The sequence below is a fragment of the Procambarus clarkii genome, chromosome 5 (genome assembly GCF_040958095.1).
Source record: "Procambarus clarkii isolate CNS0578487 chromosome 5, FALCON_Pclarkii_2.0, whole genome shotgun sequence".
Taxonomy (NCBI): Eukaryota; Metazoa; Arthropoda; class Malacostraca; order Decapoda; family Cambaridae; genus Procambarus; species Procambarus clarkii.
Window position 1 is genome coordinate 35,682,100 of NC_091154.1, and position 16,503 is coordinate 35,698,602.

The 16,503-nt window shown below is 48.0% G+C and overlaps 2 protein-coding genes across 2 annotated transcripts in view; one reads left to right on the forward strand and one right to left on the reverse strand.

Moving 5' to 3' along the window:
• LOC138351656 (mucin-2-like) overlaps positions 1 to 14,990 on the forward strand; it is a 25,552-nt gene extending 10,562 nt beyond the window's left edge. The window contains exons 2-4 of the mRNA XM_069303670.1: positions 4,213 to 5,913; positions 14,621 to 14,667; positions 14,791 to 14,990. Coding sequence (XP_069159771.1) covers positions 4,213 to 5,913; positions 14,621 to 14,667; positions 14,791 to 14,990 — 1,948 coding nt within the window. The remainder of the gene's footprint in view (positions 1 to 4,212; positions 5,914 to 14,620; positions 14,668 to 14,790) is intronic.
• Positions 1 to 16,503, reverse strand: part of LOC123766080 (extracellular matrix organizing protein FRAS1) — a 368,121-nt gene that overhangs the window by 227,403 nt on the left and 124,215 nt on the right. The window lies entirely within an intron of this gene.

Sequence of the window (16,503 nt, forward strand, 5' to 3'; positions counted from 1 at the left end):
GGTGACCCTGGCACTTAGAGCCACACTCAGCTTGGCAGTTAGAGCCACACTCAGCCTGGCACTCAGAGCCACACTCAGCCTGGCACTCAGAGCTACACTCAGCCTGGCACTCAGAGCCACACTCAGCCTGGCACTCAGAGCCTCACTCAGCCTGGCACTCAGTCACACTCAGCCTGGCACTCAGAGCTACACTCAGCCTGGCACTAAGAGCCACACTCAACCTGGCACTTAGAGCCACACTCAGTCTGGCACTCAGAGCCACACTCAGCCTGGCACTCAGAGCTACACTCAGCCTGGCACTCAGAGCCACACTCAGCCTGGCACTCAGAGCCTCACTCAGCCTGGCACTCAGAGTCACACTCAGCCTGGCACTCAGAGCTACACTCTGCCTGGCACTAAGAGCCACACTCAGCCTGGCACTTAGAGCCACACTCAGCCTGGCACTCAGAGCCACACTCAGTCTGGCACTCAGAGCCACACTCTGAGCCTGGCACCCAGAGCCACACTCTGAGCCTGGCACCCAGAGCCACACTCAGCCTGGCACTCATCTCCACACTCAGCCTGGCACTCAGAGCCACACTCAGCCTGGCCTCATGTCCACACACGCACGTGAAGAGCCACACCCCTAACGACTCACCTGTAGCATACGACACTCACCCGTCAAGGTAATAGCATCCCTGCAGACACACAAGGTAATGGTCCCTATTGACCTCTTGTCTCAGGTCTTCGCTTGTCTCTGAGGCTGTGGTCTAGGCGTTCGCCTCCAACGCTTCTCTTCGAATACACGAAGAAATCACATTAATCGAATCCTCCTCACGGCCACTATTGATTTTCTCATTGATACATCACGTTAATGTGATTTCTTTATGCATTATTTTTATTATTATTATTATTATTATTATTATTATTATTATTATTATTATTATTATTATTATTATTGGTATTCTTAGCATTGTTAGAGTTCCTTTTCGTGTCTGTGGAGGCGCTGGTCCAGGCTGTGTGCTAGTGTCACCAAGTCTTACCTGCCTCGGGATGACCCTATCACTCCTCTCCTCCTGTCTCCACCTCTCCAGTACCCCTCTCCTTCCCTTCACCAACACCTCCTCCTCTTCCTCCTACTCTCCCACACCTCCTCCGCTCAAATACCCTGTCCTCCTACCCCTTACAAATACCCCATCTCCTTTTGCTAGTCTCCTCCTCCGTCTCCCCCTCCCTCGAGGCACCAATCTGGGTCGTGTGTCCAAGGATAAAGTGCCATAAAGTCTTGCCTCCCGCAGGACTAGACTCCTAATCATCACGTCCGGTCGACCATAATGTTGAATAATTCATGCTTTATGCAGACGTTCAATTATCTGAGAAGCCATATAGGGATACTGGCCGTGGTGTCGACCGTGCGGAGGCGCGCACATTGTAATGTGCTACGAGCCAAGAATCTCCCGTTTTCCCTCATTTTTGTAGTTACGAGATCAGCAGATGACGACGAAATAACATATGGAGCAAAATGAATAGTTTACCCTAATTTACTTTGTTATTGTGCCCGTTTTCTCTAATTTTATCGGCGGTTAAACCAGTTTTCCAGAACAATGGATTTTCCCGCCACAAATGAATAAGGTGAAGACGCTACCCATCCTCCGAATTGACAGTACATTTTAATACTAAGTGTAATAAGTGCATTTCCTGACTGCTATACATAGTACATAATTGCACTTATGGGGCTGTTATATTTACCCATCCCCCTCCCCCGATTTAAATCTCCTCGTTTTCTGTTAGGACACTTAAAATTTTAAGATGAAATTTTAATGCTCAGTTGCTATAAACATATTCTATACAATATATTTTATATTTTTAAGATTTTATACAAAATTTGAAAATATCCTGAGTTACTTTACAATTTATTGAAATATTTTAGTTTTGTTTTATTTGTTTTATAAAACTGTAATATCAGTATAGCTATAGGTTAAGTATTAGTTATAATTAAGATAATATAAAATTCTTATCTTCACAAACTAAGACGGTTAGGTTAGGTTGTGGTTTTCTATTCAGCTTTTTAGGTAAACTCAAATATTCACAATATATTTGACGGTACGATTTAATACTTAGTGTAAATAAGTACAATTCTTAACTGTTATACATAGTACATAATTGCACTTATGGGGCTGTGTACATTTACCTCCCCATTTTTGGAGGACGGGCTGGAAGACGATGACGTGTCAGAAGTGAACCATTTTCACACACCGTCTGTTTCACCTCATTTACATAAACTGACGCCATCACAGATCTATTAAACGACGCTAAAGGGATCGGCCACTCTTTACAGTAACTTGCTAAACCGTCTAGGGGCAGCACCTACAGCAACACTAACATGGGTCACACTGGATGGTCAGCCTACCACCATCTTCCATCCGGTGCTTGTGCTAGTTTCCCGGGCAGGGGGGAGAGGGGGGGCTGGAGGACTAACACCCCAGGTGTAAAAACTAATGTTAGAAATGTGAAAAAAAACTAATGTGCCCGAAACGCTTTGCGTAATAGTGGCTTTAGGCATTGTATGTACTAGCTCTATCTATAAATGTATCAATTTTTGTATAACCTCTTGTATGTATGTACTTTTCTTGAATAAACATTTGAATTTGAATTTTTAATGTGAAAGGCAAAATTTATCATGATACAACATGAATATAATGATATAATTCAGAATATAGATATACTAGATTATCTAACTGAAGACACTGAAGACACACAGCTTCAAGATCACGAAAAACACAGGAGGAATAATTGTCCCATGATTCATAGTCCACTTTTCCAACGTTCAAAAATTTATCTTACAAAACAGAAGGCAAGAGTCTGACATTAACTGTGACAGCTCTCACAACTAACCTTCAGAGTCCTCATAATAAAGGGTTCAGAATCTCTTCTGTATGGATACCGTCTTACACAAAAATAATTCGCCCTCCACCCCCCAAACTCATCCATCCATATGTCTAACCTACGCTTGAAACAACCCAGTAATCCGGCGTCTATCACGTTACCCGGTAATTCATAACCAACCTCACAGCCTGGAGACCATTTTCCTCTTCCATATTATTTCCCTCTTCCCCATTCCTGTTCCCCATTCCCCCTTCTCGACCCTTCCTCCCATCTCCTCCTCTGCGATACAGGCCGTGATAGATCTGGCGGTCGATCGTTCCCAGAGTGGTTTTATTGAGCAATGAAGTTTCTTATAAGGTACCAGGCACACTCTAGACAACTTTTACCGCGTTTTTAATTCATGAGAACTGTGACAAAGGCGGGACTGGGACACCCTCCAGCCTTCGTACCCTATACAAAAATACTCGATTTTTACCCCAGAAAATACCACATCAGATACGAGGATTTTGACATCTTTTCCAGCATCACACACACACACACCAGGCTTAGGTGTGGGCGGGGTGTGGACGGGGTGTGGGTGGGGTGTGGGCGTGAGGAGCCACCGCGGGTGTGGGCGTGAGGAGCCACCGCGGGTGTGGGCGTGAGGAGCCACCGCGGGTGTGGGCGTGAGGAGGCCAAACAGCCAGGTAGTCAGGCTATGATCTTTTGGGATAACTCAACACGGCCTTACATGATGGACGCCAGACTTAAATCCTAAAGTAATGCATATTTTGGGCCTTACATGGTGGGATACTTCAGGCAAGGAATAGTTCCACGCTCCACTACCTCCCTCAAGGAATAGTTCCACGCTCCACTACCTCCCTCTAGGAATAGTTCCACGCTCCACTACCTCCCTCAAGGAATAGTTCCACGCTCCACTACCTCCCTCAAGGAATAGTTCCACGCTCCACTACCTCCCTCTAGGAATAGTTCCACGCTCCACTACCTCCCTCTAGGAATAGTTCCACGCTCCACTACCTCCCTCAAGGAATAGTTCCACGCTCCACTACCTCCCTCAAGGAACAGTTCCACGCTCCACTACCTCCCTCAAGGAATAGTTCCACGCTCCACTACCTCCCTCAAGGAATAGTTCCACGCTCCACTACCTCCCTCAAGGAATAGTTCCACGCTCCACTACCTCCCTCTAGGAATAGTTCCACGCTCCACTACCTCCCTCAAGGAATAGTTCCACGCTCCACTACCTCCCTCAAGGAATAGTTCCACGCTCCACTACCTCCCTCAAGGAATAGTTCCACGCTCCACTACCTCCCTCTAGGAATAGTTCCACGCTCCACTACCTCCCTCAAGGAATAGTTCCACGCTCCACTACCTCCCTCAAGGAATAGTTCCACGCTCCACTACCTCCCTCAAGGAACAGTTCCACGCTCCACTACCTCCCTCAAGGAATAGTTCCACGCTCCACTACCTCCCTCAAGGAACAGTTCCACGCTCCACTACCTCCCTCAAGGAACAGTTCCACGCTCCACTACCTCCCTCAAGGAACAGTTCCACGCTCCACTACCTCTCTCAAGGAACAGTACCACGCTCCACTACCTCCCTCAAGGAACAGTTCCACGCTCCACTACCTCCCTCAAGGAACAGTTCCACGCTCCACTACCTCTCTCAAGGAACAGTACCACGCTCCACTACCTCCCTCAAGGAACAGTTCCACGCTCCACTACCTCCCTCAAGGAACAGTACCACGCTCCACTACCTCCCTCAAGGAATAGTTCCACGCTCCACTACCTCCCTCAAGGAACAGTTCCACGCTCCACTACCTCCGCCAAGGAACAGTTCCACGCTCCACTACCTCTCTCAAGGAACAGTTCCACGCTCCACTACCTCTCTCAAGGAACAGTACCACGCTCCACTACCTCCGCCAAGGAACAGTTCCACGCTCCACTACCTCCGCCAAGGAACAGTTCCACGCTCCACTACCTCTCTCAAGGAACAGTTCCACGCTCCACTACCTCCGCCAAGGAACAGTTCCACGCTCCACTACCTCTCTCAAGGAACAGTTCCACGCTCCACTACCTCTCTCAAGGAACAGTACCACGCTCCACTACCTCCGCCAAGGAACAGTTCCACGCTCCACTACCTCCGCCAAGGAACAGTTCCACGCTCCACTACCTCTCTCAAGGAACAGTTCCACGCTCCACTACCTCCCTCAAGGAACAGTTCCACGCTCCACTGCCTCTCTCAAGGAACAGTTCCACGCTCCACTACCTCTCTCAAGGAACAGTTCCACGCTCCACTACCTCCCTCAAGGAACAGTTCCACGCTCCACTACCTCCGCCAAGGAACAGTTCCACGCTCCACTACCTCTCTCAAGGAACAGTTCCACGCTCCACTACCTCTCTCAAGGAACAGTTCCACGCTCCACTACCTCCCTCAAGGAACAGTTCCACGCTCCACTGCCTCTCTCAAGGAACAGTTCCACGCTCCACTATCTCCATCAGGGAACAGTTCCACGCTCCACTACCTCTCTCAAGGAACAGTTCCACGCTCCACTACCTCTCTCAAGGAACAGTTCCACGCTCCACTACCTCCCTCAAGGAACAGTTCCACGCTCCACTACCTCTCTCAAGGAACAGTTCCACGCTCCACTGCCTCCCTCAAGGAACAGTTCCACGCTCCACTACCTCCCTCAAGGAACAGTTCCACGCTCCACTACCTCCCTCAAGGAACAGTTCCACGCTCCACTACCTCCCTCAAGGAACAGTTCCACGCTCCACTACCTCCCTCAAGGAACAGTTCCACGCTCCACTACCTCCCTCAAGGAACAGTTCCACGCTCCACTATCTCCCTCAAGGAACAGTTCCACGCTCCACTATCTCCCTCAAGGAACAGTTCCACGCTCCACTACCTCTCTCAAGGAACAGTACCACGCTCCACTACCTCTCTCAAGGAACAGTTCCACGCTCCAGTACCTCTCTCAAGGAACAGTTCCACGCTCCACTACCTCAAGGAACAGTACCACGCTTCACTAGTTTGCTTCTGTTCCACAAGGTGAGACTCCCACGCCGGTGCCGCGTACTCTCAACCTCTCCTCCTAAAACAATAACACTTGCAGAGCTACCTGCTCCAATGTACCACTATGTACCGTTGGCACCCCAAAAAAGTTCGTGTTTTGTACTATTAATTGCAAAAAAGGTCCAAGAAAAAAAGCTAAAAAAAGCTAATTTAAGGAATCCTAGGCCCAATATAGCACATATATGTACTATATTAAGGCCTAAGATGGCGTGTATTAAGGCAAGGATCGTTTGGACAGGTTAGATCAGGTTCTTCAGTTATATTTCCGCTTTAATAGAATGCTGTTTAGTCTAATTTAATAATACAAGTGAATTTTTGATGCTCCAAGAGTGACCAAGGAGACTATGGCGGAGTGAGGTGCTCCTTAAGGGCCTTGAAGAGTGATAGACTTTACTCCCCACATAGTTAGTGTTAGGTAAGCACCATAACTACCACCACTACCAGCCATCACCACCGCCACCACCTTCACTATCACCACTACCAGCCATCACCACCACCACCACCTTCACTATCACTACTACCAGCCATCACCACCACCACCACCTTCACTATCACCACTACCAGCCATCACCACCACCACCTTTACTATCACTACTACCAGCCATCACCACCACCACCACCTTCACTATCACTACTACCAGCCATCACCACCACCACCTTCACTATCACTACTACCAGCCATCACCACCACCACCACCACCTTCACTCTCACCACTACCAGCCATCACCACCACCACCTTCACCACTACCAGCCATCACCACCACCACCACCTTCACTATCACCACTACCAGCCATCACCACCACCACCACCTTCACTACCATCACTACCACCTTCTGGCTTTGATGAATCTGTTTCGACATAATATAACTTTCCTAACGTTAATGTGGATGGAGGCGGCCTGGAGGGCTTCCTGTGTCCGCACACAGCACGTGTTGACCGCCCAGTTATCCGACCAGTTGACATGAGGTACCTGGAGCTTTGCAATTACTTTATTCACTCGTGTGTTGATGATATCCTCATAATGCACCCAGAGTCTGCCAGTGCAGACTACTGATCACATGCCTCTGTATGACTAACCATCCTGTGTGATGGGGATTTTGAGCACCACGTAGCTAGCTTTTTTGACACACTGTACTCCCCTTCACATAGTCTAGGGCAGCTGCACAAATGCAGATGTTTCTGTGTTAATAACAAAAAGTGTTGACCGCCTCGGGGGGGCCCAGGAAACAGTAGCAAGACTTCAAGGAGAGTGTCCTCATCTTCACCCAGTTTGTACTCATACCCAGTTTTTTACAGCAAAATATCTACCATCATCCCTCCCTCCCTCCCCTCCCACCCTTCCTTCGGCCCTCCTTCCCTGCCTCCTCGCTTTCACCGTCTGCACGTAAAGTCTTCTTATGGAGATGATTGCCGGGGAAGGCGCCGACACGGGACTTGTGCTCTTCCTTGGATACATTTACATGTGCTCACCTAAATGTGCTCGCAGGCTTCAGCGCTCAGCATTTTTTCTAAACTAACATTTAAAACTTTGTACTGTGTTGGAATCGACATTTTTGTTCATTTTTCCCTATCTATACACAAGATAGGGGGAATTTCCCCTGTAATTCAAGTCAAGTTTGGAGGCTGCCTAATTATGCAATATATGACAATTCTGTGTTCTAATTCTTCTCAGTATTTACACCAGCAAAACAAATTCTACCATAGACTTCACCACTTAAAATGCTAACCAGCATAAATACATTTTATTCTGTCCTCCAGTGACAGGATTAGAGGCTGTTAGACTACATTTAGTGCAGTGTGTTATTGATCTCGTGCCTACAGAAGATGACCGAACTGCTTTTGCAATAAGAGGCCACAATGCTGGCCAGCACAGATGGTGTTGCGTCTCTTCTACAAGGGCAGGGCAAGAGAGCTGCTGCGGAACATAGTGAGTTGTTGAGCACTCAACCACAGAAGGAGATTAAGGTGCTTTAGCAAGCTCAGATATAATAATTGCATTATATTATGAACAAAATTATTGCATTATACAGTAAATCTTGGGAACAGCAAACATTGATATGAATTAATTTATCTCATCAATGTTACTCCATATCCTGTGTGTTTGTCTGTACTCACCTAGTTGTGCTCACCTAGTTGTGCTTGCGGGGGTTGAGCTTTGGCTCTTTGGTCCCGCCTCTCAACCGTCAATCAACTGGTGTACAGATTCCTGAGCCTACTGGGCTCTATCATATCTACATTTGAAACTGTGTATGGAGTCAGCCTCCACCACATCACTGCCTAATGCATTCCACCTGTTAACTGCCCTGACTCTGAAAAAGTTCTTTCTAACATCCCTGTGGCTCATTTGGTTACTCAGTTTCCACCTGTGTCCCCTTGTTCGCATCCCACCAGTGTTAAACAGTTTATCCTTATCTACCCTGTCAATTCCTCTGACAATTTTGTAGGTAGTGATCATGTCTCCCCTTACTATTCTGTCTTCCAGTGTCGTGAGGTGCAGTTCCCGCAGCCTTTCCTCATAACTCATGCCTCTTACTTCTGGGACTAGCCTAGTGGCATATCTCTGAACTTTTTCCAGCATCGTCTTGGGCTGGTACGGGCTCGCGCGCGCAGATAAATAGCAAACAGCAGCAATAACTAACATTTTTGTTACGGGTGACACTGAGGGTGGTGGAGGATGGCCCGCCCCGCCATCACCGGCGCCCCTACACCTGATGTAGGGCGCCGCTGTAAGCTCCGTCTCCTCCGCCACCAGCGGTACCCTTCGTTATGCGTCCCTGACGGTCTTATCTCTTTATGCCTCCCACCGCCACTCTCAATTCCCTTCCCTCTGACTGACAACATTGTCACCACCTTCCCTCTGACTGACAACATTGTCACCACCTTCCCTCTGACTGACAACATTGTCACCACCTTCCCTCTGACTGACAACATTGTCACCACCTTCCCTCTCGACGTCACCGCCCCTGATAGTTTCCTTCCTTCTTTAACTCTTTCTCATCGTACCTTTCTCTCTTTCTCCCTTGCGCTCACTCAATCCTTCCCTGCGACGGTCTCCATTCATGCAGGTCGGCGTTCAATCCTCAACCGTTCAAGTGGTTGGGCATCATTCCTTCCCTCCGTCCTATCCTAAACCCTTATGCTGACCCCTTTCCAGTGTATATAGTCGTAATGGCTTGGCGCTTTCTCCCTGATAATTCCCTTCAATCCTTCCCTCCTCTCTCTCTCGTTTTCCCCTCCAAGTCAAGGGTTCTCTAGGAACTGTGTTGATGTTCCTCGTGAACCATCAAGGTAAGAGCTGCAATATTTCATCCGCTCATCTGAAGCACGAGCCTAGAAACTCGCATATTTTATGAGCTTATTATTATTGTACACGAATAAACTAAATTTTGTATTTAAAGAAACTCTCCAGTGGGGGAGGAGGATGAACCAGGAGACAACTGTGTGCTAAACTATTCGTGTGGTTGGTTGACTTGTTGTGTCGTGTATCTGCATGTTGAGCAAGGCAAACGTGTTCCAAATGTCTGAGTCAGTCTAGGAATGAACGAACAATGATGGACTGAAGTTGTTGAGAAGGGCACAGCAGTAGCATTACGCTGTTGATGGCTGAGCGTCTTGTGTTGTGATTGCCAACTTCTGTTTGTCCTCAGAGTTAGGGCCAAATGAGGAACGTTCTCTCTCATCGCTCCTCCCTCCCCCACCTCTCTCTCTCTCTCTCTCTCTCTCTCTCTCTCTCTCTCTCTCTCTCTCTCTCTCTCTCTCTCTCTCTCTCTCTCTCTCTCTCTCTCTCTCTCCCTCTCTCTCTCTCTCTCTCCCCCTCCCATCGCTTCTCCCCTCCCCCCTCCGCCGCACCCATACTTCCCTCTCCCTCCTGTCATAAACCTTAAAGGATGATCCGCTATAAAGATGACGAGGATAAACACCAACAAATCAGACCCAACACCAAGCACGCGAATCCGCTTGGTAAGGACGGAACCTCGACCAGAACAGGTTCCGAACCCACAAGATGATCCTGATAAACACACAGGCCGGCCACAACGGCCGCCCGATATCGCTTAATTGTCAGATCGAAACAAGAGATAATCACCGCCGACTCCGCTATAACTCCATGGCAATAAACTAATAAGCCCGATAAGAGGTAATAGCACAAAACATCGTCCGATTGTATTTAGAATGTTTAAATCAAATACAAAATAAGCAGGAGACGCAAGAAGGTGGGGCATGAGGTGGGGCATATGGCGGGTCATTAGGAAGGGAATGAGGTGGGGGCGTCTCATTAGCAGTCAGAACACATAAGGGGGAGTCCCACCTGCTAGAGGCATACCTTCGCTAGTTAACACCTCCACACTAACAACATGAGAGGCGACAGTTACCGCCCCAGCACAACGCCAGGCTCACCCCGTCAATTCCACTTCTCGCGATCTTCAAATCTCGCTCTGTAGTTCACGGTGAAAACTTCCTTGACATAGAATTTCCACTAGGAAAAAAATCCCTGCCCCTACATCCGAATGATATGAAAACTTTCCATGACGAAATATTTCAGTATGAATGAGATGTTCCCTGCAACAGCATTTCGCTGTAAAAAGTTCCCGGTAACAGTATTCCGTTGTGAAAAGGTCCTTGTTACAGCAGTTATCTGTGGCAGTATCTGTTGGCTAACGACCCATGTGTTCCTCTTCCTGGTGTTTCTTCCTCATACGTTTGTGTTGTTCTAAAAGAGAGAGAAAGAGAGAGAGAGAGACAGAGAGAGAGAGAGAGAGAGAGAGAGAGAGAGAGAGAGAGAGAGAGAGAGAGAGAGAGAGAGAGAGAGAGAGAGAGAGAGAGAGAGAGAGAGAGAGAGAGAAAGAGAGAGAGAGAGAGAGAGAGAGAGAGAGAGAGAGAGAGAGAGAGAGAGAGAGAGAGAGAGAGAGAGAGAGAGAGAGAGAGAGAGAGAGAGAGAGAGAGAGAGAGAGAGACAGAGAGAGAGAGCCTAACAGCCTTAGGCAAACAGAGAAGATTCCTTAACCTTGTCACGAACATACAGCTACACTTATCCATGGTTCTAAAGCAATATAGAAAAACCAATAATACCTTAATTATTAGGAGGGGCCTCGTAGCCTGGTGGATAGCGCGCAGGACTCGTAATTCTGTGGCGCGGGTTCGATTCCCGCACGAGGCAGAAACAAATGGTCAAAGTTTCTTTCACCCGGAATGCCCCTGTTACCTAGCAGTAAATAGGTACCTGGGAGTTAGTCAGCTGTCACGGGCTGCTTCCTGGGGGTGGAGGCCTGGTCGAGGACCGGGCCGCGGGGACACTAAAGCCCCGAAATCATCTCAAGATAACCTCAAGAATCGCCCAGTTATCAGACCAGTTGGCATGAGGTACCTGGAGCTTTGCAATTACTTTATTCACTCTTGTGTTGATATCCTCATAAAAAAAGAACGAATAATACCTTAAAAAAACCCAGCATGCAAGAGCACCCAGCAGTGCGAAATAAGGCTTAAAGAATCGCAACGGAACACCATCCACCATATGATCAGACAATCCAGGAGCGACATGAACTCCTGAAGAAACAACCATTGAACATCAGACTACAGCAGCAAGCCTCCAGGGTGTGGAACACCATCGAATTGTTAGAAGACACCGATGATGGAAAGACTTCTCCAAGATGACGCCCCGCTCCTACAGCTGGTGACTCAAGAGTTTAGATCTACACAGTGGAAATCAGGCTACACAATACACAATTACAAGACGAAATACAGACCAGAACCTCACCCCCCGCAAAAAAACATGTACCTTAGTGTGTATATATGAATGCTACACAGTATTCACTTATAAACATTGATATATGTTGAAATACATATAAGAGGAGCCATATATGAGGAAATATGAGGAACCATGCTCATATACACCTACAGGTCCCTGACAAGCTTAGCTTAGCTATCAAGCACACACAGGTGTCAGCAAGGCGGACAGCCCGCCTGCTGTCATAACTCATATTTCACATTTCCAAACTTATTTCTTCACTGGTGCCTCTCCATCTTTACTCCAAAAAAAGAACTTCCCTCCCCCCCTTTTATATTTCGCCTCCCCCCCCCTCCCCCTACCTCACTCATCCCCCCAGGCGTGACCTCACCCCCTCCCTGTGACCCCTCACTACCCCCTCCTACCCTGCATCACGCTCCCCCATGACCTCCCCCCCCCCTACCCCCCGCCACAACTCCACTATCACTATCACTGAATTTAAATGCCCGGCGCGTGAGTCACCATTCACTTGGGGGGGGGGGGGAGCGTCTGGCCATAACCGATTTAAACATTAATTTTAATCGGTAATTTCAAAATAATTAAATAATGATAATGAAACAGCTTTATAAAGTCGAGGAGGAATATTTGTATGCGACACGCGAGCCGGGCAGCTGGCTGGCTGGCAGGTGCCCACGGCTGGCTCCGGCCGGACCACCACCACCACTGGCGCCCTCTACAGTGGTGGCCGGATGTCTCGTGGCCGGCCTCGCTACTGTCACCTGCTGTCTCAATACATATTTATTTATTTATATACAAGAAGGTACATTGGGTTAGAGAGAATACATAGCATAGTATTTACAATCTTGTAAAGCCACTAGTACGCGCAGCGTTTCGGGCACATGCATGGCTAGTTAGGTCACAGGCGGGGCTTGGGAGCTAGCACACCTTGGCCAGTAGAGCCTCGACACCCTCCAAATATACCAAAATGCCAAGGGGGGGGGGGGGGAGTGGTACTTGTTAAAATACAAAATAAAAAAAATACTTTTGTAGTGATAAATACTGAGGAGATAACCAATTTTGGCGACTAAGGACGTGTTATCTACCCCCCCCCCTCCCCGCCGGATAACCACATGATCACACGAACATTCTCTTTCAGTGTAAAGGTCCAACCACTTGGGCTGGACGGTAGAGCGACGGTCTCGCTTCATGCAGGTCGGCGTTCAATCCCCGACCATCCAAGTAGAGGGGCACCATTTCCTTTCCCCCCGTCCCATCACAAATCCTTATCCTGACCCCCTTCCAAGTGCTATATAGTCGCAATAGCTTGGCGTTTTTCCCTTGATAATTCCCTCCTCCCCCTGATATAAGTTGCTGTTGAAGTTTCAGTGTAAGGACACTGAACAAAAAGGGATAGACTAGTCTCTCAGAAGGATAGACTAGTCTCTCAGAGGGAGATTGCAAGATAATAATATTATAAATACTTTCCAACGTTAAAATCTCAGTTTGAAGCTTCAAGCTTCCTCCAGCTTGAAGCCTCTCTCTGAGTGTGACTCTGTTTCTTGTCCTACAGATACTCTATTACTCATTTAGCTAAGTTAATGGTATACCTTTGTGAGCCAGCGACGCCGCACTCATTATTGATCCGACTCGTGTAGACATATTATCCTTGTGCACTGTGTCGACACCTCGCTAACGGATTGGGTCTGGAGCAGCTGCTGCGTCGCACCACCGACAAGGCGGCGGAGCAGTGAGGTCCGTTGCAGCAGACTCGTCAAGCTAAGTCCAGGCAGGTGAGTCCACAGCCAGGCTAGACACCGTCCACAAATAATGGAGGTTGGAGATACTTTAAGCTGGGTGGAGCCTCACTTGATTACAGAGGGCAACGTGAAGGTAAAGATATACTTGTAAGAGAATATATACTTGTCACTTAAAAGTGTTAAGAAGCGTGTGATATATTGTCTTGTGGTGGATAGTTGCTGGCCACCTCGTAATCAGTCTATAAACGGCCGTGTGGGCCATTAAGGTTATGGCGGTGGTGGTGGTGGTACTGTTGGTGGTGACAATGATGCCTTGTTGCTGGTGGTGGTGGTGTATTGGAGGTGGTGGTGTTGGGTGTGTTGGTGGTGGTGGTGTATTCACCTAGTTCTATTCATCTAGTTGTGCTTGCGGGACTTGAGCTCTGCTCTTTCGGCCCGCCTCTCAACTGTCGATCAACTGTTACTAAATACTAACTATTTTTTTTCTACACACACACACCCAGGAAGCCGCTCCGTAACAGCTGTCTAACTCCCAGGTACCTATTTACTGTTAGGTAACGGGCATTAAGAGTGAAAGAAACTTTGCCCATTTGTTTCTGCCTGGTCCGGGAATCGAATCCGGGCCACAGAATAACGAGTCATGGGCGCTGTCCACTCACCTACCAGACTCCACAGTGTGTGTGTTGATGGTGGTGGGTGTGTTGGTAGTGGTGGTGGTGGCGGCGGTGGTGGTAGGCGTGTGAGATTTAGTTCCATTAGCCTGTCCTCATAGCTGAACCATCTTAGCTCTGGCATCAATCTTGTTGCAAAACTCTGTTCTTTTCCAGTTTTGGTTTTATGCTTCTCAAGGTGCGGGTGCTGCATACTTCAGTACTGGTCTAACAAATGTTGTGTAGACTGCCTTGAAGGAGTCCTAATTAAGGTCTCTAAACCAAATCCTTATATTTGCCAGCGTCCCCAAAACTGCCAATGTTACCATGTTTATGTATGACTCCGGTGTTAATGTTGGCGTTAAATATACTCTCAAACATTTCTCTCTTTCCAATTCCTGCAGTTGTCTTCCCCTTATGGTGTAGATGACTCCTGGTCTCCTTTATAGCTTTATTTCCTTACACTTGTTGGGATTAAAGTCCAGCAACCATTTTTTTTGCTCACTACTATAATTTACTATAGTCATCCTCTATTTTTACATTCCTCATCAGCTTTGCATCATCTGCAAACACAGACATGTACGAGCTCACTTCCTCAAGTAGGTCGTTCACATAAGTTAGGAACAAAAGTTGTCTCGGAACGGAGCCTTGTGGGACCTCACTTGTTACATTTATCCAGCTTGAAACCTCCTCTCTGAGTGTGACTGTTTCGTGTCCTACAGGTACTCCTTTACTCAGTTCAGTATTTCCCCAGTTACCACAGCCTGTGTCATCATGCTGTACGTCAGCCTTTCATGAGGAACAGTGCCTCAAGGAACAGTGCCTCAAGGAACAGTGCCTCAAGGAACAGTGCCTCAAGGAACAGTACCTCAAGGAACAGTACCTCAAGGAACAGTGCCAAATGCTTCTTGGCAATTTATGAAAATATAGTCTACTCCGCCTTGTTTTTCCTGTCTTATTTTAGTAACTTTGTTATAGAACTCAATCCGTTTCCCTTCTTAAATCCATGCTGACCTTTTGTCCCATAGTTTGTCTCATTCAGATGCTCCAACATTATCAATCTGACAGCTTTCTCCAGCACTTATCATGACATATGTATCAGTACCTCCCATCCTCTTTTTTTTTTTAAACATCGGAACAACGTTAACCTTTTCACAGACTTCTTGAAGATTTTCCGTCTCAAGCGTTTTATAAATGTATGAATGCTCTTCCATTGTTTGCAGCCCTGGCCTAAATTTTTGTTTAGAATATCTGCCATTTAATTTAAATTTTTTAAATTTTTGCCCCGAGGGGCGAGTTTATTGGGCAGCGCCACTCATCTGCTATTTAATTTTAAGTCTTTCTCCTTATTCGGCATGTGTCTTCCTCTGGGTCTGGTAGGTTGTAGAGTTGTTGAGGATGGTGGTAGTGGTAGTGGTAGTGCTGGTAGAGTTGCTGTGGAAAAACTGGTAGCGGTGCTGGTAGTGTTAGCGTGTGGGTAGTTGATTGAGGTGAAAGAAGTAGCAGTGGTGGTGGAGCGTGACTAACACTACAGGTGCTGGTCCTGGCAGCGTGACTAACACTCCAGGTGCAGGTCCTGGCAGCGTGACTAACACTACAGGTGCTGGTCCTCGCAGCGTGACTAACACTCCAGGTGCAGGTCCTGGCAGCGTGACTAACACTACAGGTGCTGGTCCTGGCAGCGTGACTAACACTCCAGGTGCTGGTCCTCGCAGCGTGACTAACACTCCAGGTGCAGGTCCTCGCAGCGTGACTAACACTCCAGGTGCTGGTCCTCGCAGCGTGACTAACACTCCAGGTGCAGGTCCTGGCAGCGTGACTAACACTACAGGTGCTGGTCCTGGCAGCGTGACTAACACTCCAGGTGCAGGTCCTGGCAGCGTGACTAACACTACAGGTGCTGGTCCTGGCAGCGTGACTAACACTCCAGGTGCTGGTCCTCGCAGCGTGACTAACACTCCAGGTGCAGGTCCTCGCAGCGTGACTAACACTCCAGGTGCTGGTCCTGGCAGCGTGACTAACACTCCAGGTGCTGGTCCTGGCAGCGTGACTAACACTACAGGTGCTGGTCCTGGCAGCGTAACTAACACTACAGGTGCTGGTCCTGGCAGCGTGACTAACACTACAGGTGCTAGTCCTCGCAGCGTGACTAACACTCCAGGTGCTGGTCCTGGCAGCGTGACTAACACTCCAGGTGCTGGTCCTGGCAGCGTGACTAACACTCCAGGTGCAGGTCCTCGCAGCGTGACTAACACTCCAGGTGCTGGTCCTCGCAGCGTGACTAACACTCCAGGTGCAGGTCCTGGCAGCTTGACTAACACTCCAGGTGCTCAGAAGCTCCACACAATCAACCATCGTCATCCCGCAAATAAACTTTTGTGAGATCAATGTCTAAACTTTATTATTATTTATGATTAAGGCGTCCTGTAGATACC